Source organism: Corvus kubaryi, unplaced genomic scaffold (assembly GCF_017639235.1).
Source record: "Corvus kubaryi isolate FWS band 111438036 unplaced genomic scaffold, C.kubaryi_AGA036_p1.0 37300, whole genome shotgun sequence".
Classification (NCBI taxonomy): domain Eukaryota; kingdom Metazoa; phylum Chordata; class Aves; order Passeriformes; family Corvidae; genus Corvus; species Corvus kubaryi.
This window is the reverse complement of record NW_024581093.1, coordinates 18,649,802-18,672,312: the sequence shown is the minus strand read 5'-3', so window position 1 is coordinate 18,672,312 and position 22,511 is coordinate 18,649,802. Positions and strand designations below refer to the sequence as shown.

General features: G+C 38.6%; 1 protein-coding gene across 1 annotated transcript in view; it reads right to left on the bottom strand.

Moving 5' to 3' along the window:
* The window catches only part of LOC121664398 (transcription initiation factor TFIID subunit 4-like), a 144,824-nt gene that overhangs the window by 60,688 nt on the left and 61,625 nt on the right, over positions 1 to 22,511 (bottom strand). The window contains exons 11-13 of the mRNA XM_042027681.1: positions 20,742 to 20,872; positions 18,652 to 18,777; positions 8,920 to 8,976 (exon numbers count right to left, since the gene is read on the bottom strand). Coding sequence (XP_041883615.1) covers positions 8,920 to 8,976; positions 18,652 to 18,777; positions 20,742 to 20,872 — 314 coding nt within the window. The remainder of the gene's footprint in view (positions 1 to 8,919; positions 8,977 to 18,651; positions 18,778 to 20,741; positions 20,873 to 22,511) is intronic.

Here is a 22,511-nt window from a genome sequence, read left to right as displayed (position 1 = left end):
GGCAGGGACACACAGGAGCCGGGATGTGCAGCCCCAGCCCGAGCGGGCAGGGACACACAGGAGCCGGGCGCTTCGCCTCCATCCCCTCGGGGCAGCGCATGTGACGCGAGCGCCCGGAGGATCTGGGGGCAGATGAAAGCTGGCAGCTGTGGCTGCCTCGGGCGCTCGAGGCTGCCAAACAGGGCTTACAAACACGTTAGCACAGCAGCAGAATTAAAGCCCTCATTCAGGTTTGTTTTGGAGTAAGAAACCAATGCGCATAGAGGGGATGCGGGAAAACTTGCCCTGCAGGCTGAAGCCTAAATACACCTTGACCTCCCCTCACAAGCTGCTATAGAGTACAGCAGGCTTAACTACGGGACCAAATAATCTAAATAATAATTTATGTTGTTGTCCAAGCAACCTCCTCAGTTTCTGACAAGCAGACACAGCTGACATTTGCTGCCCTCTACTTATTAAACAGGCAATCATATTCTAAAGTGCTGTTAGTCAGCCAAATCAGCAGGAAAGTAAATCTGTTGCAGCGTTCCGATAAAACAGTTATGTGATTTTTCCACATTCACAGCTTGCTCCCAAAGAATTTTCTTCTTTTTTCCCCCGTCTATGCCAGTGTGATAAATTGTGTTTAACAAGGTTGTTTTTACCTGAGGAAGACCCATATTTAGACAGAACACCACTGAAGCAAAAGGAGAACTAGAAATTCAGTCTTGACCTCTCCCTTGCACAAACTGATCTGATATATATATTTATATATAGACAGAGGGGGGAGAGAGAGATAGATGTGTGTTTATATTTAGATATATAAAATTGAAAAAAAAAATCTTTCAGAAAAGGAAGTACCATTGAATGCATTCCTCACTGCTTCTTCTGGAACCTCTGGATGCAATTGTCAGTACCCAAGACAGGCAAACTCAAACCACCCATATCACAAATCTTACACACCATACATGGAAAAGAATAGCTCCCTTATCTCTCCACCAAGTCCAAAAGGGATTAAAAACAGGGCTGCCACCCTCCACTTGTTCAAAATCAAAAAAAGCAGTAGCACTGGTTATTACTACAGACATGGAAGGAAAACTACAGGAGATCTGAAAAAATTCATTTTACAAGAGGAAGTTCCTGCTGGAGTATTTTGGTGAAATTCAGAAAGGCAAAGTCACATGCAGCTTCAGAAATTCTTTGCAAAAAGCTTTTACCATTCTAAACCCAAGTTCTGGAAATTCACCTTTAAGCAGCCCTATTGCTGTATAACGGGAGGCTACATGTTGCAACAACCTTGTGTTAGGCAGGACTCCATCGTGTGTGTGTGCTCTGGAAGGTGACAGAGACAACTCCTTCCCTACCACCTTTCTGCTTTAAAACAACGAAATCCATTAGGTAGAGCAGACTTTGTAACAGGTATTGTTCTTTTGGAACTGTTCAAACACAACCCAGATATATTTCACACCAGAACTAAACTCTGTTTTGAAAATGAGTCTTGAGTCCTCCTCACTAGTTTTACTTGAAAATTGAGAGTACACAGTTACTTAAAATTTTGTTAGGGAATGTGAGAAAACAAGAAATAATCACAAAAAGAAAAACCAACTTTTACGGGTTTATACAGCTCTTGGTCGTTTCATGCCCCCCATTCTCAGAGCACTAAATGGGAACCCTTTTGGTAACAAGGCAAGAAAATCACTGTATTTCATTGGTTATGAATAGCTGCTTTAGTCTTGAACAGCAGATTGCACCAGGACAAATACACTTATCATACAAAATCTAAGAAAATTACACTGCTGCTGGGTTAATTTGAAGGCTGATACCTTTCAAATACTCCCTGAGACATCAGCTAAACAAGGAACAATGCTTGACTAGACAGCTTGCTTTCTTGTTCCTTTCTCTTGTTATACCCACAGAGCCCCAGAATGGTTTGGCTTGGAAGGGAACTTAAAGATCCTCTCATTCAATGGGCAGGACACCTTCCACTATCCCAGGTTGCTCCAAGCCCTGTCCAACCTTGCCTTGGACACTTCCAGGGATGGGGCAGCCCCAGCTTCTCTGGGCAACCTGTGCCAGGGCCTCCCCACCCTCACAGGGGAGAGTTTTTTACTAATACCTAATCTAAACCTACTCTCTGTCAGTGTGAAACCATTCCCCCTTGTCCTGTTGCTCCTGGCCCTTGTCAATAGTCTCTCCATCTTTCCTGTCAGCTCTTCCAGGTACTGGAAGGTCACAACTAGGCCAACCTGAAGCTTCTTTTCTCCAGGCTGAACAATCCCATACTCACTGTCCCATTTTGTTTTGCATAAGCCCCTGCTCTCCAAGCTATGCAACCTCATTTGTCCTGATAATAAAACACCTCCCATACAAAGCCTCACAGATCTGACACAGCCCTGCGTGGGGAACAAATCAGGGATGCAATACATGGATCCTTCTCACACTCACATTGGTGTAAACCAAGTTCTAAGAATTTGTTTTCTCGGTAGCAAGCATAAACAAAGACAAAGGAGTGTTCCTACTTTATACTATAAAGATGGGGGTATAAAAATAGCTTGTTACTTAACAATGGCTGTGTATTTAGCTCATCTATCAGTAAACCAGCATTTCCCTTTAAGAATGCTAAACCCAACAGTTTTCATCAGTCATGAAAAATAAGCATTCATGTTAACTAAACAAGAGCTGGGCAGTATGTGTATGCTGGAATAATGCATCATTACGGAATGCCACCAAATTGATTTTGTAGAAGGGAATTATTATGTTGGACAGCACTGGATTTAATTTAGATTTCTGGTAGACTAATAAGGTAAGCTTGGGTCAAGCTTGGGTTAGAGAAAAGACAAAAAAACCCCCAGCCCTTGACTCAGCTCTAATTAATATACATTTTACCTAGGCAGGAATAAATAATTTGACTCAGCTGGAAGATACCATGGTCATTCCGCTGATCTCCTGGCATTTTTCTGTCAATTATCCAGTTTCTGACTCTCTGTACAGCAAGGGTGACACCACGCTTCAACTTCAGTCAGACACCTTGCCACAACTTCTGCTCAAAGCCCAGGAGAACAGGCTGGAATTTTCATCAGCTTCAATTTTACAAAGATATATGCAAGAAATTCTACTGAATAGTAAGATTGCTATTGACCAAAGATCTTCAGGACTTGTAGAATTCATTACAGGGCAGTACCTCATCCTTGGAAACACAGGAAATCTGGAAGACCTACACACCAAATCCATATGCAATAAACTTATTACTGGTTATAGATTATCTTGTTTCCTCAGCAGCAAATGTAATGCCATTCCTCTTCTGGCCTTGACTGTAAGTTTTATAACCAACTTCAGTCATCAGAATTTGGGACTGTTATCGTAATATACTTATGCATCTAAAGTAATAGCTGCTGAAAGGAAAAAAACACAGCTAACACAAGCAGTAGATTTGATAATGCAGCAGGATGTCCAGGAGAGTATTCTGACTGGTCAGATAGGACCACTCCTCTTGAGATGCAAGTTTAATTACTAACATTTTAGGTCATTGCAAAAACTTTATAACTTCAGAAAAACCTTGTACTCTAAAACCAAATCCAGGGCAGTGCTGCATGAGCTTAAACTGGGCAGGAATGGTCAAAGCATTTTTCTGGGTACAAACAGCAGACCTGTGGTACAGAGAAAGTATGAAAAAGTGACTGTTATCTGACTTTCTACATGTATTGACAAAAATGCACACATTCCTTCTGCATCACAGCTGTAGCACTGGTAGCCTGATGCAGAAAACTATTCATGAAATAACTCTGTTCTGAGGAATCAGTGTTGCTGAAACACTGCTTCGTCATTACTTCAGGCATCACATTCACAGCTTTTCCTTCTTTTGACCTACTGACACTCAGATGGGTTAGAGAGCTAAGTGAAAATTTAAATTTATTCCCATTCAAGTGCCCTATTTCTCAGTGGACTGTGTTATAAGAAACCAGTTTAAGATAAGAGTGTTGCTTTTGAATCAATATTTTTATGTCAGGCATGACAAAATAGAAAACTTACTTAGACTTCTCATCACTGAGACACTACATTAGTAGTACAATCTTTAAGGACTTCGGCTTTGGTGAAAAGGTGAATAAATTAACTTTCCAAACAAAACAATTTTCATTTGCTTTTCATTTTCAGTAATTATGATAACTTCAGTAAACTATCATTTAAATAGTTGTAAGAAACCACTCCTACTGAGTTGATACATAAATACTAGTGTGCTGACAAGAAATTATTTAGTGTAAAACTGTTTTCCTATTGTAATCCCTAAGTATATGATGCTATAAGTTTCAGTAATTCTGCTGTAAGTTCTTCTGGGGGATTTAAAACCTCTAAGGCAATGTTAGAACCACGTAACATATACATCATATGAGGTACATATTTCATTGTTTTAAAGAGAAGGATCCTACAGCTTCCTCTAGAACTCCAACTGCTAACAGTCCACGTAGTTTACTGCATATAATTCAGAAAATTCCCAGTTCAAAAAGTCAATCTCAGCCCAACAAGGCTCTTGTTCCAGAGGACACTGCAGATGTGGGGGATGGCAGCACCCAAGGCCATGGTTACCACAAGGCTGCCCTGGACACAGCTCCTTCTGGGAGATGGGAAAGCCTGTGTCTGCTCTGCTTCCACAAGAACTGAGCACTCCCAAAGCTCCTGGCCAGGGTAGCACTCACAAGCCCCTTTCATCATGATAAAGGACCTGATCCATCCCCAGGAAGCTGGGCCAGCTCTGCTGACAAGGGCACACGAAGGGCTGTCTTGTGCCTTCCCTAGCATCCCAAGGCTCCTGGTATGAGTATCAACAGGCCAGAGACTTCCCTTTCATGGCTGATGAGCACACCTGAGAACAGATTCCACTGAGTGTTATCTAACCTGATCTAGGGCCTGGATACATGCCCAGACATTTATGGTGTCTGGTTTAAGTTTTCATTATTATGCAATATTCTTGGTTGGTGACGACACAAAAATTTGAACCAAGTTAATCTTTCAGGATGAAGCTCAGCTACTTAACTTTTAAATTAAAACATTTTTTAGGCAACAGACCCTGATCTGTAGAATATCCCTGACAGAAAGGATGTTGAGGATCTTACCTTGCCTGCCTTTCCTTACACCATTTCTATTATTAATTACTGGGTGTTGACTCAGATATTCCTAATCTTGATCTATTCCTGCTATCAGTTATATGGCCTGTTTTATGCTCTATTTAATGAAGCCTTTTAATGGAAATTAGAGAACTCATAATTTCTTTAACTTACATTTGTGACTTTCAGACTACATAAATCAGTGCATTTCCTAAAACTTGATTTTAAAAGCTTTAGTCATGCTTTGTTCATTGAAGCTTATCACAGTTAGTTTAGTAAAACTTATAGTTCCATTGATTTTCTAATCACTCTCTAAAACAGCAGTCTGAAAAAATTTAACTATGTGTTGTCTAAAATGGAAAACTCCACTCCTTATGATACCCTACTTATGCAGGGTATTCCCTGCTTATTATTAATTACAAAAATTAATTAAAAAGTTAATTCAAACCATTAATTAGAAAAAATAAGTAGGAAAGCTATATAATTTCCAACAAAACAGACACTGCTCACAAATGATGCTATTTGTCACATTAATTTGTACCAAGTCAAACATTTCAGAATTTATGTTGCAAAGCAATGCAATAAGTAATAGCTGAAAAGCATCATTTTTCCCTGAAATAGTCTCAATGGAAAATATTTTTCAGTAGCTTATTAAATAGACTTACCAAACAATCATATGCTGTCCACTGAAAAAAGGCTGCCCCAACTTAGAAGCGTGAAAGCAAATGGAGAGTTTTGAGCAATATAATCCTCCACAGGCATATTCTGCTACTGCTTTCACTCAAGTCCATTTGAAACAGGTTAATACAAAAGCAAAATAAGTGACTCACACTGAAATCAGAGTGGGTTTGCACTGACTTAACAAAAACAGTGATAGTCTGGGTGTGAATGAAACCTGGCTCTGCAATAAGACCATGTGTAGATGACCCTTCCCTTTGTTTGGGTAAGTATTTAAATGCAGTTTAAACTTGATTTATGTCAATTTGGTTTAAGCAATATGCAGAGTGGTTTGAAGACTGGCTAATAAATGGATCAAGATGGAATTACAGAGAAAAAACATTATCTTCACCTAACCAAATAATTTTAAAATGTGTTCAAAGGATTCCACTTACATTGTCTTCATGACACTAAGAAGCAAGAAGCAAACTTTCTACTGGTAGACATTCTATGAAAGAAATTGAGCTAATCTTTTTTTCTTCTTAAATTAGGAAGGAAAACAGAGCATTACAGAATGAAGTCTTCAAAATATGCATGAAGGAGAATGTTTTGGAACAAATACCCTTTGCTAGTCTTCTTTCTTTCCTCTTCATCCTATTATCCTTGTACTGGTACCTTTATTTTGCATTCCAAGACAGCACTTTCTAGAGTTCTTTCAATGTTTTGAATAGTTCTTTCCTTTTAAGGAAAGATTTAGAAGACTTTCTTTAAGACTTTGAATGACTTCTTTTGGTACTTCACTTTCTCCCTCTGACTTTTGTCAGTAGTGTCACTGTTCAAACTGACTGAAGTCTGAAACAAGTATTTTCAGAACATAATAATATTATCAGCTGTTTTGCTGGGATGAAAAAACAAGCTATCTGACAATCACATCATTAAACAAGCAACACAAGCTAGAAGAGCTGCAGGTTTCTTAGGTGCCCTCTTTGTGCTTTTTAAAACACTACCTAATGGCCACTTTACTATAGCCCACAAGAATGTCAGGTCTTCAACAATATTCAACAAAGGTCTTCAGGCAATATTCAAGACACAGAAATCAAGGAATCACAGCTTCAAATCCAGCTTATTATTGAAGCTGACAGTATTTTATTCATTAGCTTATACAAAACCTAGAAGAAACACACTTTCTCTCTGAGCTATGGGTGATAAGCACATTAAGAGTAGCCCAGCTGGCAGTGAAGTTTTGAAATTTTTTACATTTTTGTTGGTATTGATTCAAAACTTTTAATTTCAAATGACAAAGTTATGCCAAAGACAGTTTTTCTAACCAACCTGTTATACTATAAAATGGGTTATTTTTTTATTTTGGCAGTGCCAATATCATTTGAGACATCAGCATATATCCAGTATCCAACACAGAAAAAAATACCAACAATATTAAAACATCATCTTGTCAGTACCACGCCACACTCCCCTTTGCAAAAGAAAATGTTTTTACTGACTAAATTTCAATATTTTAAGTTAAAGTCTTTAGAGCTTTAGAACCCTGATCACTAAAACCAGAGACATTTCTTACGGTTTCAAACATGCAGAATGAAATTCAACTTCAGAGAGAGGCGTGGTGCCAGCAATTGATGCGCTTTCCTGAGATGGCCGGGAGAGCAGGCAGGGCCAGCGACCAAACGCAGAGGGTGCAGCACTCAGGCTGAGGAGCTCCTTCTGCACTGCCTCACCCAAAGCCCAGCGTTCAGCCTCACACCAGTGTGCTCTACCCACGCGTAACCCGCTGCCCAGCGTTAGAGGTGACCGCGCTCAGCGCCGGCGCTGCCCGGCCCGCAGGGGCCGCAGCGCTCCGCGCAGCCAGGGCCGGCCCGGCCACACCGCGGCCCTGCGGCAGCGCGGGGCTGTCTCGCCGCTAGCAAAGAACAGCTGTCTCGCTCTGACTACTGGAAAGTGTGGGTTTACTATCCCTGTCTTTTATTTTCACGTCCTCAGGTTTCCAATGGCCGAGAAAGAATCCCCAGGAAAGCCAGCACCGATGCAGCAGCAATGCATTTAACCCCAGCTCTGTTCACTTCCAGCAGCACGGCAGCTTCAGTTCTCAGCCCAACAGCCCTTTCTGCCTGCCATCAATTACTCTCAAAAATCTGGATTCTTCCTTTGCATACACTGGCTACATACAAAACCCAAGTACTATTAAAATCCTGCCTCTTTTCCTGCCAAATAACTTGATTACTCTATTTCATTTCAATGCTTGCTTGACAAATCCAGCTCTGGAAACACTAAGGCCTGGTCTAATGTTTACAAGAATTCATTTCATCAAGTCTTACTACACAATCACATAATGAAATGAAGACAAAACTCATCCATGTATTTGGATTTTTTGGACTGTTATACATATAAAGTCTGTGTAGCTAACGGGACTACAGAATACTGCCAAGAGGGAAACGAAACAGGAAGAACAGGTCAATACAAAAGAACTTGCTATATGCATTTTTCTGTACATCTTACCAGTGCATAATTATTACCTGCTAATGTGTATATCCAAACAAGCTGCCTGAAAGGAATGGCATCATTTTGCTGAAATTGCTTTCAACTGATGGATATTTTAATCTTTCTAACTGATTTAAATTGCAACCCAATCCTAAACCATGAGATGCCTTAAGCAAAGGACAGTCACTCATTTATAGCAAATTAAGGTACTCTTAGAGTAACATATCACAACTTCATCAGAAATTATTTGATATTTTTTAGATTATTGTAATTTAGACAAATGAGTAAATAGTCCACTGAATCACAGGGTAGAGAAAATGATTGGCAATTACATTACTTGAAAGAATGTTACCAGAACAAAATAAGAAAGTGACATTTCACAAAAAGACAAAGGCATACATTTTCCACCAAAATCTAGAGCTGCTGTCATCAACAACCCAACAAAAGCTACAGCTACCTAAAATGGAAATGAAAATGTAATGTATGGAAATATTCTCTTATAAAATCTCCTTAGGCTTCACATGTATTAATGTATTAGTTTGCAAACATTAAGATCAAAGGCAAAGCAACAAATACATCCTAAAAAGTTTTTAGTCAGATTTTTATTAACGATATACAAGTAGCAAGGCATAAAAAATTAATATGTTCAAGCCTTGAAATGTCAAGTGTAATGATCTCTAGCTCTGCTTACCTCCTTTGCTTTTTGTTTCAGTCTAGCTTGCTCTGGGTCTTCTTGCCTTGAGCGACTCTACATGTTTAAAAAAAATGGGGAGAAAAGGTTAACAGATGGTTTAAGAACCCCTCATCTGTTGCAGTAAGTTAAAAAATAGCAAAGAAATAGGAACAGGATACAAGGTATCAAACATGGGACACTTAAATTGATAGAAGTGCAATTTCAAACCCATGAGCCCCACCCAAAAGACTGTTAAATGTTCAGTCGTAAATGAGACGTAGTCTAGATTCGAATTAAAAAACAAAACAAAACCAAAAAAACCAACCCAATCATGTTTTTGTCAATGTGAAAGTTTCCATACAGGTTTAAATTTCAATTATTTAATACAAACAAATTCAAGCATCCAAGAGCAGAAGTGACACCCTTTCCAGTTATCTTAAATTTTTAATTTATGTCCTTACAGTCACATATTTTAAAATTTACTGTTTGCAACTAAGCTTGTATTTAGCTCTTGGTAGAGAACGTGGAGAAAACCATTGTAAAGTTGCCCTCCCAAAAGGTAAATCTTTATATCTGTGCTCACTTCACATTTTCAGACTGATGGAATTCAAAATCCAGGAGGCAGATAATACATTATACTTTTACAAACATGTGATAGGTCAGCATTCAGCAAAGGTTGCATAAAAAGTTGTAAGAAGCTGCAATAAAACTTGTGACACCTGTGGAAAACTGTTGTTCCTGACGCCTGAGAGATGAAGTAGTTCTACTTCAGTATTTCTTTGAGATTTAAAGTGATACCACTTACACAACTCCTAAAGGAATACCTGTGCCCTCTCCTATCTATCCATTCTCTGGTTATTGCTATGCTGAAGGCAGACCTGAAACTAGAAAGAGTATTAGTTTGCGAACTTACATAGTCTCAGATTTTTTTCTGGTGTTTAAATTTTTCACACCATATTCTGGTCAGAAGCCAAAAATCCGTTAAGAAAACCAAAGTCAGACAGGTTTTAAGGGCTTACACTTAAAAGGGCCTGGAGAGTGCCTTGGCTGTGATTTGGCAGACAGGGCACCAATGGCACAGAATTCCCTATCTTTTCTCCTGTTAGTTTTTGTGAGTTTTTTGTGGGTTTGGTTGGTTTTTTCTGAACTGGGACTGGTTTTTTTTCAGCTACTATAGCACACATATAAAACAGTGCTGGTAACACATGGTGACATCAAACAATGAGATTTTTAGATGTGCTTAACTCTTCCACTGTGCACATCAGCTTCACCTTCCAACACCATCTATAAGTGCTTTTGTGTCTGTTGGCACAAGAGGTTGTTGGACAGGACAGTGTCTGCAGCAAAGGAATGACAAATCAAAATCTGAGATAGCCAATGACCAAATCAGGCTCTCGTGTTGTAGTTGTGCCAGCCAAGGAAGAAACTCCACCTTAACACAGGCTGAGGTTCCTTCTAACTGCTGTGGTCAGACAAAAAGAAAAATGTAGATAATCTGACCTAGTTAATGTTCAAAGGACAAAAAGGTATTTCATGAAATATGTGGGTCTGCCGGAGAGCCGGGTTTCTAATCAGCACAGCAATTACTAAGAACTTGATTATATTTATACCTATTAGGTTAAAAACCAAACTAACAAAACCCGCTTTTCTAGGAGATAGGCTCAGGTCAGTATTTATGAACTGAGCTGAACAAGGTCCTTGCTGCCATTTTGCAGTGACAGTTCAACCATTGGAGCCTCACCTTCTCCAGAATTACACACGGAAAAGCATATTTAGCCCTTGCATGGGTTTTGATGATAAATTTATAAATGTACAATGAACTTCTATTGCCTTGTGAATCTCACAGTGAAAGCAGTACAGAAACATAAAGTATTGTTATACTACTGTATGAAGCTGAAACATTTGCCAAATGCAAAGTACAAGTTAAAAGCACGTCAGCTTTAGGAGAAAGCAGAGTGTCCTAGGAGAATCCAGCTGAGACTTCTAATATTGTTACTAACTTTCTACAAGGAAATGATAGAATCCTGGAAAACACACCAGATGTACATTGTGTTTGGGGACATTGTAAGAAAAATTAAAGCAACAGATGCAAAGTAACATTGCAATTTCCTGGGCTCCAGAAGTGAAGGAAAAACTCTGAAAGTGCTACAGAGTAAAGTAACACATTTAAAAGTTGAGGCTTTTTCTTGGGGGACTTTACTCTGTAGCACTTTCAGAGTTTTTCCTTCACTTCTGGAGCCCAGGAAATTGCAATGTTACTTTGCATCTGTTGCTTTCATTTTTCTTACAATGTCCCCAAACTGACCAAATTAAAGTAGATCTGGAGTTCAGGATAACTGCAACATGCAAAAGCAAATCATCTGCTCTGTGTAAATCTCCAGCTTGTTCACAATAAATAAATGATAAAAAGGATTGAAGAGGTGAAAACAGGTACTCAGCTCCTGAACAATATCAGATACAGTAACCTTGTTTCAAAAATGAAGATCTAAAATACCAGGTGAAGTTCCATATATAACCCAGATTGAAGGTGAAGATAGAACTACTTTAACATTTAGAATAATGCAATGATTTGTAGTTATTGCTTGAGTCCATGCCAAATAGCCTTTCCAAAGAATCCAGGCTAGTTCTTGTTTCAAACAAGCAGAATTCCAACTTTACACTGGATGTATCATTACTACTAAAAAATTTAAGGAATTTAATTTCGTTTTGAGTTCAGATAAATTTTAACAGATTTTTTTAAAAGCAGACTTTTAAGACTAAAATACTTTCCTGCTGATTACCATGTCAGTAAGCTTCAGAAATAAAATCAGCAGCATATGGAGGCTAAAATGTATTAAAGGACAAGTATAAACATCAACAATTTCATTAATTCTTCACTTCATGATCTAATATAATTATAAAAGGCTTCACCAATGCTCATGCAACACAGATTAAAGCAAATATAAGCAAATGCAAATGTCAAGCTTAAGAGAGGTGCCTAAATAAGCTTTAGAAATGTCACTGGATTCCCTTTACACTCCACTCCACACGTGAACATCTTTCCCTTCCTCTGAAGAGTTTGCACAATTTTGCTGCTGCATAGCTCTTGTAGTGCTTTTCTACATCGCCCATCAAGGCATCAACATGTCACCATCACCAAGCAATCATTTTAGTATTTTACACTTACTTTTGTCAAGCTCCTGACTAATCATTCCTAGCTTTTTTAAATTGCAGTTTAACTTTTTTCTTCAAGTTAATTCATATTTTGTGTTTTCTCTTCCTTTCTCCTTTCTAATATCCTAATCTTAATATGCAGCACTTCACCTGTTTTGTGAAACATGCTTTTCCAAAATCTTTTAATGCACCAGTGTCTCCTTCCTCTAAAGCTTTGAGAACACCCACTAATCAGAGAACCCACCAAATCAAATACTTTGAAGGAGTTTATCACAATTCCTTTGCCTTCCACTCCCTGTTCATCGTGTCTAGATCTGTAAATAAAGCAGGCTGCATTTATGTAATGGATTTTCCCGTTGATGAATAAACACCTTTAGAAGTAAGCAAGCTTCCCATAGTAATTTTAAAGAAATCCAGGACTGATCCTAAGCAGATAACATACTTTTAAATGCATTAAATGCTGTCTCCTACTGAGAACATATTCAGCAAACCAGGTTTGTTAACACCTCTCCCAAACACCAGCTATTTTTATTAGACCAGACAGATTTTAATTGTGAAGAACTAACGTGCTTTGTGTTAGAGAGCTCTTTATCTGGAAACTGAAAACTGCATAGATCACATTAGGTCTATGGAAATATTGGACTTCCAAAGTATGAAAAGCAGTGTATGTTAAATGTGTGTATTCAAAACAACAGAAATAAGGGGCTTCATTTACATGTCAGCAAACTCCCTAATGTTCCAAACCTCAGCTCTTCCCCTGGCTTGTGTTAAGGCAGGAGGCCACAAAAAGAGACATCCAATTACACATGGAACAGTGTAGTTTTAAGGGTATTGCAGATCTCATAGAATTGTCTGAAATTAGAAAGCAAGAGTATCTTAAAACTTATAAGGATATCTATAACCCACATAATACTTAAATACATGCACCATTTTTTTTAAATTGGAGCACACTCTGCATCTGTGCAGATGGACAGACTAATAATACTTCTGTTGTGTTTTATTATCATAATCATTCAATACTTTGCTTGATTATTAACGTTAAAGTTGCACTGGTGCTAAATTTTTGATCCACTAACAAAAAGAAGTTTTCTGTTTGGATTTGTAAGGATTTTGAAGTCTTGGCTTGTTACACCTGTGTTGGGAAATGTCTCACAGGGTCTCTCCTGCATTTAGCTACATCTGACCCCAGCTAAGGCACTACTGCCCCTTACCAATATAAACACTCGGGGTCTTTAATACCTCAAATTCATTTTTTTTTCATTAAATAAGGAGTCACAACTGCAGGTGCTGTACTATTGAGAGCCACTGCTGTGCCAACAGTTTCAATTTTAAACCTATTTTTCCCCATTGATGACATTAGAACTTCACCCACGGCTGTACCAGCTTATAACTTTCACTTTTAATTAAAGAAATTAAATTGGCAACATGAAACACTTTGCTTTCACATTAGCTTTGTTAATAAAAAGTGAAAGTTAAAAGCATCATAGCTGAGGGTAAAACGCTGCTCAGTGTTACGATCATGGTGAGGTGGAATGCAAAAGCGCAGGTCTGAAAAATGATTTATATTAAAATCATTAAAATTGCAGTAACAAATGCCTAAAAATTCAGAAAATTATCTCAACACAGTAATTCCCATTTTGCTCTCCTCTCATCAGAAGTGAGTTCCAAGTGCACATGCAGACAGGAGGCTGCACTGAATTCACTGCTCTCAGAAGAAAGGGAAAGGATTTAATTGGAATGACAACTGAACTCATCTCAGACTCAGGGAGCAGCCCCTTCAAGTCATCACAGCACACGTGTGGAAGGAAATCTGCAGCACCAAATTTCAATGATCTCTCCAATAAAAAAGCCCTTCAGCCTATAGCACTATAAAAATCACTATCATCCATAAATGCTAATTAACTTTACAAACAAGTCTAAACGTAATTTTCCATTTACTTATGTGAATTTTCCTTTTACAGAACACATCTTACTCTTGCAATAGTTGTACCTAAGATCCCAGAACTTGAAAGACTTGTGCTACTAATACATAACACTCAAAATAACAGACTAATTGAATGCATATATTGGAAATTAAATTTCAGCATTTATTTTATAATAAAATATACATGCATTCAGCCAATTAGAGCAGATTAATTAACACACTAATTTTAATGTGATCCACTTTATCATAGATTATACCATAGAAGTACAATTCATTCATTTTCTGAGAGCCAGGACAACTCCATACTGTAACTCTTTACTGTCACCACTCTCTCTAAAAACAATTCAAAAATAAACCCAACAAAACAACAACAAATCAGCTACAACCTCCTACTCCTGCTGCTGCCAGAAATATTTCCATTATTAGCCCAGAACCAGAACTTCATTCAACTTGACAGACACCACCTGCATTTTCCAGGTTTTGGAAATAGCTATGAAAGCAGCAAGAACACAGATTTACTATAATAAGACCACTGCTTTGTTGGGTTTGGGTTTGTTTTTTTGTTGGATCTTCTTTTTTTTTTAGAAACTCCACGAGACACACCATATCAAATGTAAAGGTAAATTCCTCCAGTGATTTTAGTCTGGCTTTTGACCTTTCTGCAGCCTTAAGACTCTCCTTAGCTCTCCTCAGTACTGCCTGTACCATCCCCAAAGGCCGATGCAGAGGATGTCTGGTTCTGCACACACTTGGCAACAACAGCCAGTGGCTCTTTCTGGCAAAACAAACCAGGGCCAAGAGTTGACTCTCCCAAATATTTCTTTTAAAGAGATTGTGCTCTACATACATGTTTACACACAAGATGGTCCCTCCTTGTGCCATTTTTTTTCCCACCTGTGATGCTCATGTCAGGAAGAAAACCCAAAATCAGTGACAACCAAGGCAGCTCAGTCCCTCCCTGTACAGGTTCCCCTTTTGACACATCACATTTTCTGGGTGTTTGAGACAGGAGCTCTTCCAGCAGCAGCAGGTGACTGGATCTCACAGTTTGGGGACCAATATGCCTTTAAACACTTCTATAATAAAAATAATTACTAGAAAGTAAATTAGAGAAATGCTTTGGGCCACATGTTCAAGGCTGGTATGGGAATGTTGTGGAACATTTTGGAATGTTGTGGAATATTCTGAAATGGTGTGGAAAGTTCTGGAATGCTGTGGAACATGATGCAGGATCCCTGAGGTGCAGGAGGTCATTCTGGCTCCTGAAACAGCGCAGTAGTAGTTTCAATTTTAGATTTTTTATGTAAAAGAAATTCTATGTTGCATTGCCACTAGAGAATAGCATGGTTTTTCCTTTCAAGTTTGTCTTCTCCCAAAATATCTCACTGGAATGAGAACATCTGTCACAATGCTCCTAAGCTTGTGATATGAAGTTTCTATTTCTCAAGTATTTCCCAGGTTTGGGATGTAAGATTTTGTAATATTCTCTCATTTAACAAGCTAAATAATACTGCTCCTTTGTTTCAAAGACACTCATGTAGCTTCACAGCTAATTTTAACTTCAGCAACTTTTCTAAGAATGCCAAAAATTGTATTTTTTTCCTTCTTTTTTTCCTTCTACCTTCTCGTCTGATTTGTTGCTTCTTCTCCCAAAAACATTTCCTGAAGCCAAATCAAGCCCATCTGAGTGCTTACAAATTTTGCAATCATTTCCTGATGTAACAACTGAAATTATGATTGCAGATCAACGAGAACACTTGTGTCAAATATTGTCATTTCTCCTCCTAAAGAAACCCATCCACCACCCAGAACAACAAAAACCTGCATGCCTGACACTTTTGTTGGCTATTACTTACTTTTTTTTTTAACCCCTTACTGAACCGTAATGCTAAATTACCAAATCAGTTTCAAGGCTTCCCGAAGGCTCATGCTGCCTCCCCCTTTGATTTCAACCTATTCCTTCATTTTTTATTACCTTCTCCATTGATTATCCTGTTATTAAGTAGATTATTTAACACCATCTGCTTCAATGCCCAAAACATTTCCTTCACAATCTTATTCTTTGTCAAAACCTGGACTTTGGCTGTTAACAAAGCTCCAAAGTAATTAAGAAAGAATTTTCACTGTGCAAGTTCAACCTGTTTATGCTCTTCCATATGAGACAGTAGATGAGGCACCACTAGCAGGAAGCTTTGAAACTTTCACTACAATGGTTCTGCTCAGTAACGTTAAAAACATGCTGCACAATAACATGTCAAAACACTTCCAGGATAAAAGATCACACTGTTTCTCTAAAAGGCACATTAGGAAGTTGCAGTTATAAATAAATATAAGTATGATTTCTAGATTTAAGCATCTGTAGCAGGGAAAACAGAAAGAGAAATTTCACTTTAAACCCCAAAGATTTTTATATTTTAAAGACAACACTGTCAAGGTGACAAAGGTGCCATGACTGGGGGAAAAACGCCTTTGCATGGTGGATATTTGAGTCTCCAGAGACAGTTTTAAGCATCTCCCCCCCCCTCTGCAGACACAAATATCACCAAGGCCACAGACAGACATGAAGTGGGTACTGATGGGTACCACTTCACCAAGCAGCTGGGGCAGATTTTAACTGTGTCCATTTAATTACTGTGTCATTACAATTACTCCATCCTTCCCACAAGGACTGACATCTCCTTAGACAACAAGGCTCAGTCATAAAAAAACCAGAGAAAACCAAAATCCTGGGTAAGGAATTAGTACATAGGAATTCAGAATAAAAAACTCAACAAATAATGTAAAATCTATTGTATAGAATAAAAAATTGTAATCTGATCATATTTTGCCAAACCACATCCTATGTAAGCCTTGCAATAGGTCATCCATCCTTCCATCAGAACAGACTGGGGAGCACCAGCTGAACAAAGGAAGTTCACTTCCAAACTGGCATTTACACTTAAATCACAACATTGCATAAGCACCTCCCAAGGGGTCCACAGTGTCTTCAACTTCTCTCTCTAAACATTAACACTGATAAATCAGCACTGCTCTTCCATGGCTACTCTGTGGTCTGGTTTTGGACTTTTAACACCTTCATTTAATTTTCACCTTCATGTATTTTTTTTAGTATACCATATATTTCTTCCTAGCTGTCTCCTGGTTATGAAGCTGATTTATACATAAGGTAATTCCTTCAAATCAGTCAGGGGATTCTTTTACATTTCTTTGTTGCACAATTCTATAATTTGCTCTTTCTGTAATCTGTAGGAATCAAACTTGATGACCATGTATTTATTTCCTATATTTAGACTTCACAGGACTTCATAATATCCAAGACTAAAACAGCAACAAAAAAACCCTGCCCAAACCACAGAATATCAATTCATGAAGGAATTCAGGTTGGAAGGAACACCAGGAGGTCCTCTAACCCAATCTCACATCAGCCTGCATAAGCCTTTGTGCAGTCAGGGAAGCATTTCTGAACTAAGGACTATAAGGTACTGCATTTTTCTCAATGTCCATTTCAGAAACAACCAACATAACTAATGAGCAGCAGGATAGACAGAAAATGATTCACCAAGATGTAGTCACTGAATGCAGAAAACAGGATAAAAAATAAATAAGCATTTCTTTATTTTTAATAAATAAGAATCAAGAATGAAAACAGCAAACATGTTTTCGTCAAAACATTTAAAGAGTATCTATGTAGTGTAAAAATTTGTGGAATATTTAACAATGTGAACAATTATAAATTAAGAGTACAAACAGGACAGATTAAAGTAGCTTAACTGACAAATAGATTTCTAAATAAGCAAGGCTAGGTTTTGGTTTATTTATTTAAAAATCTCTCAAATTGTGAACATTAATGGCATAAAATCAGGAGGCTGTGTTACAACGGAACATTGAGTTGTTCTGTGTAATCTCTTCAGAATATACAATAAATAACTCAATGAAGATTCAAATACAATTAAAAATGGGATAACTAAACTTATTTGCAATTAGATATGATATATATAATTAAATTTACAGTCACAAGCAGGAGATTTATCTGTACCTATGTGCTCTTGAAACAATATTATCTGAGTTTGTTCTGTTGCACATATGAACACTCAGTCTCTGGAATTAAAGTTAGAAAGGAACAAGTCCTGAAGTACTGACAGTTAACTGAAGACAGGCATGAATCAATCAAATAATGCAGTTATGGAGAAGCAACTGGAACACATTTAAATGAAGATGAACAAATGAACAAAACTGTTTAAAAACTAAGTCTAAAAACTTAAGAATTAAAAAGCCTCCAAAAAATCCATCAGAATTTATTGAATTTGTTGAAAAACGAGATGTGTAGGCCATGATTCTCCACTGGCACAGAAACCCTTGGCATCCATTAAATTCCAAAGGCAATTGTAAAAATTATTTCACAGAATTATTTTGGGAGTGCTAACCACTGTCTCCTATAGTCCCAAGAACTCATCAAATTCAGAGCTGTAGGTTGAAAACACAGAGGCATCCCAGGCAGGTGGGTCTGGAGTCAGCACAGACCAGAGCCCAACCCACAAGGTGTGATATCACAACAACAGTACCTTTCTTGTTTTAAGAAACAAGATGTGTTTATGAAACAGGTATCACAAAATTAAATAACTGTTTGAAGGCTACGGATTGTTAAGTAGTTAAAAAAACAGTAAAAGTGATACCTTAGCAGCCTTCAGCAAGATTTCCCTCTCTTGTTCATCTTTCCTTTGCTTTTCTAAACGCTCCAACTGCTCAAAGAACTTCAGCTGCGATCGGACATCTGTGGCTTGTTCGTACCATTCATCATCCTGTAAAACAGGGACAGGCCTTTAGAAAAACAGGCACTTTTATCAAGAGCATGCACTTAAAGACTCTAGGTGTTACACATTAAAACCTTTCCATTGTACTAATAATAAAAAGAAAATTATTATTTTTTAGGCTCAGGAATGAAGCCAGCCTATGGTTAATAATGAAGCGAGAATCTGATAATTTAATTAATATCTAAGCAAATTTTAAAAAGCAAGGATTGATTTGCCAGCAACACATACATCAAAGAGTTAAAAAAATAAAACCAACAGACTTAATGATGGAAAACATCTAAAATGCTTGACTTTATTACTGAATAATCCTAGATGTACTTTATAGCCAGGCTCATAACCTGTAATTCCTGCATTTGTACTAACCTTGAACTAGTAACAGACTTTCTCAAGATGCAGCATTATAAAGCATTAAAGCTAAAAATTCAGTTAAAAATAAGCCTGTAACTACATCAAAACAGAAGCTTATAACAACTAAGAGCATGCAAGTTTTCCTAGTACACAGCAACCAGAAGAGTTTATGGCATGAGCCACATGAAGAACACTCAGAATGTCAGTCAGAAAAATAAGTTACATTACTTGCATCCCATTTATCTACTTTAGTGTTTTCCTTTCTGACCACAATGCTACGAAATCAAAGAAGAACATTAACCAAGAAAAATATGGAATACAATCACAATGCTACAATTCAATCAGAGACAACACTATTTTTCTCCTAAGGATCTTTTAAGACATTATTTTAAATGCTTCTTTGGCTTAATATGGACTAAGCAAACTGGTTTTTTCTCAGACACCATCCTAGAGAGAAGGAAGGAGGGATTTAACACTTCTGAAGCTGATAAAGAATACTGAAAAGAAACAAGGAGACTTTACTTTTAATCCAATACAGTAGAATATAAACATCAATTGCAATGAAAAATGTAAGTGTAGGTAATAACCAGGAAGAGTGGCCTTTATTTTTTAATCCGTTTTTCTATCACAATGATGTTGATTATAGTAACAGACCCCAGAGATGATCATTTTTGCAAATATCACATAGAATTAGTCCAACCATGACTCAGGTTTGGGAAATAGGTGGGCTAAGACACAGTCCAGAGCTGTTTGACTAGACTGCCACTCCAGAAATACAAAAAAGTACCCCACAAAACCAAGGAACAAACTAAACCAGAGCTATTCAATGTGTGTATATATATATATGCTTAAGAAATCTAAACACAGCTTAAGACAACACACAACTAGCTATTGCCATCTTACTTTGACACCAGTTTAACAACTATAATATCTAACAAGCACCTTACTTCTACTGGAAAAGGCATTTCAAACATATCAATAAAAATGTGTGATTCATTTGAATTTCAAACTGGTTTGTAGATCCTTATTTAAATTTCCCCCTGGTTTAAGATATCAAAATTGTTTCAATCTTCTTCAGGAATACAATCACTAACAAAAGAATCAGAGTAGCATTTTACCTTTAAATGTTCTTTTTAAAGAGAAAACCATGTTTAAGTACAGTGAAGAATTTACAGTTGAATTCTTTAGTTGCTAGGGAATATATTGGCAGTTTTTGTAAAATACTAGTATTTCTCACATCCAGAAAAGTTACTATAGATTCCTAAATACCAAAGCAATTTTGATCCAACTCATGCATACCCTGGACAAAAAAAGGAGCTACCAAGAACCAAGTCTTAGTCACAGTCCACGAGCAGAAATAGCTTAGCACATGCTTCATGCCAGACACTTTACCACAGAAAGACAGAAACAATTCTACAACAAGTTCCGTCAGAGAGGAGGAGGACGAGCTGGCAGGCAGATCTACCATCCCACCACTCTCTGTTTGCTGAGCAGACAAACCTGCAGCTGAGGGAAGCTTTGCAGCATGAACCAGAACATTGCTGTGCTGAGCACTGCCGGCCCCACGGCGCTCTGGAACACAAACCCTTCCTGGGCACACTTACTTTGTATGACTCCATTCGGTGCTGGGTTATCACTGTCACTTTTTCTATCACTGTTCTTAATCTGTTCTGTGTCGCATGGGAAATAAAAGTAACGACCTCAGCTGGCACATCAGTAATTCCTAGTTTTTTAGCTAAAGCAAAAAAACAAAACAAAACAGAATTAGCTTACCCCCCATAGAAAAAAAAAACCAACCCAAAACACAAACAAAGTTCTAAAGGACTTTATGTCATAACTTTGTTTTCCTGGATAGAAAAATCCACGACAGTGTATTTACGTGGCTTTGGTGACACATTCATGACCCCTTGAAAAGGGTGTGACTCTACAAGTTTGAAAGAGAAATCAGAGAATTTCTTTAACACTTGAAAGCACTTAAGAACATATTAAACCAAGGCATATCAGAGTATGAGACAATGTGAGTTCTCAGTTGTTCTACACAAGAAACAATTTCTTTATTTTCAGAAGCATTAATGCAGATGAATTTCAGTGTCAAGCACGTGAGGCTGCAGCCCAAAGCATTCTCTTGCATCCTTTAGCCTACACCACTGGCATAGTACTGATAATAGAAATTATTTAGGGGGGAAAAAAAAAAAAACTATTAATTGAAGGCAAAGAAACAAGGTCATATTAAAAAGTGTTGTTCAGAAACACCAGTTGTCTCCTTGTCCCATAGTTATTTGGACACTTGATACTTCATGCTGAGTTTATAAGAAAAGCAAATAGTCTACAGTCTAACGCATTTATATATTTCAAAAACATCCAAGCTACAGAAAAAAATGAATATGGGTAACACTTAAGGACTCCTAAATTCATCATTCATAATTACAAAGTATTGGATACAAACTTGTAGGTATATGAATACATGTACTAATTTAAACTACAGTCCTACAAAGACATATGTGGTCCCAGTAGGGCAGTTTTCTGGATAGAAAACTCCCTGTGTGCACGCACAGAAATATATGTATTTTATACAGGAAAAAAACCTGAGAGTTGCATTTTGTATGGACCATTGGTGTTGACCCACCACAAAAGAATAAATACACTGAGTCAGTTTTCCATTGAATGGGCACAAGGCTTTTAAAAGTGGTTTGATTGGGACACATTAAAGGTTATGCAAAACAATACAGGAAATTTGTAACTACTTTGAGAAGTGCTTCCTGCAGAGCCAATTGCAAGAGGAATCCTCGTCTGGGTAGGGGTCCCCGAACAAACACGACCTCGGAGGCACAAGAGCAAGTGTTTGCTTTGCAAGGCGTTCCTACCTTTCCCAGGCTAAATTCGAGAGCGAGAAACCATCCCACGTCTAAAAAGATGATGTGGGAGAAGCGAGCGGCGGGGCCGCGTGCCCGGGTCCCGGCGCTGGCGGCCCCGGGAGCGGCCCCGGGAGCGGCCCCGGGAGCGGCCCCGGGAGCGGCCCCGGGAGCGGCCCCGGGAGCGGCCCCGGGAGCGCCTCCAGGGGGCGTCTCCAGGGGGCGCCGGCACCGGCCCCGTCCCGTCCCTTCTTCCCTGTCCTTGGCTCCCGCTCCACCGGGATCTGCCCCTTCCCTGTCCTTGGCTCCCGCTCCACCGGGATCTGCCCCTTCCCTGTCCTTGGCTCCCGCTCCACCGGGATCTGCCCCTTCCCTGTCCTTGGCTCCCGCTCCACCGGGATCTGCCCCTTCCCTGTCCTTGGCTCCCGCTCCACCGGGATCTGCCCCTTCCCTGTCCTTGGCTCCCGCTCCACCGGGATCTGCCCCTTCCCTGTCCTTGGCTCCCGCTCCACCGGGATCTGC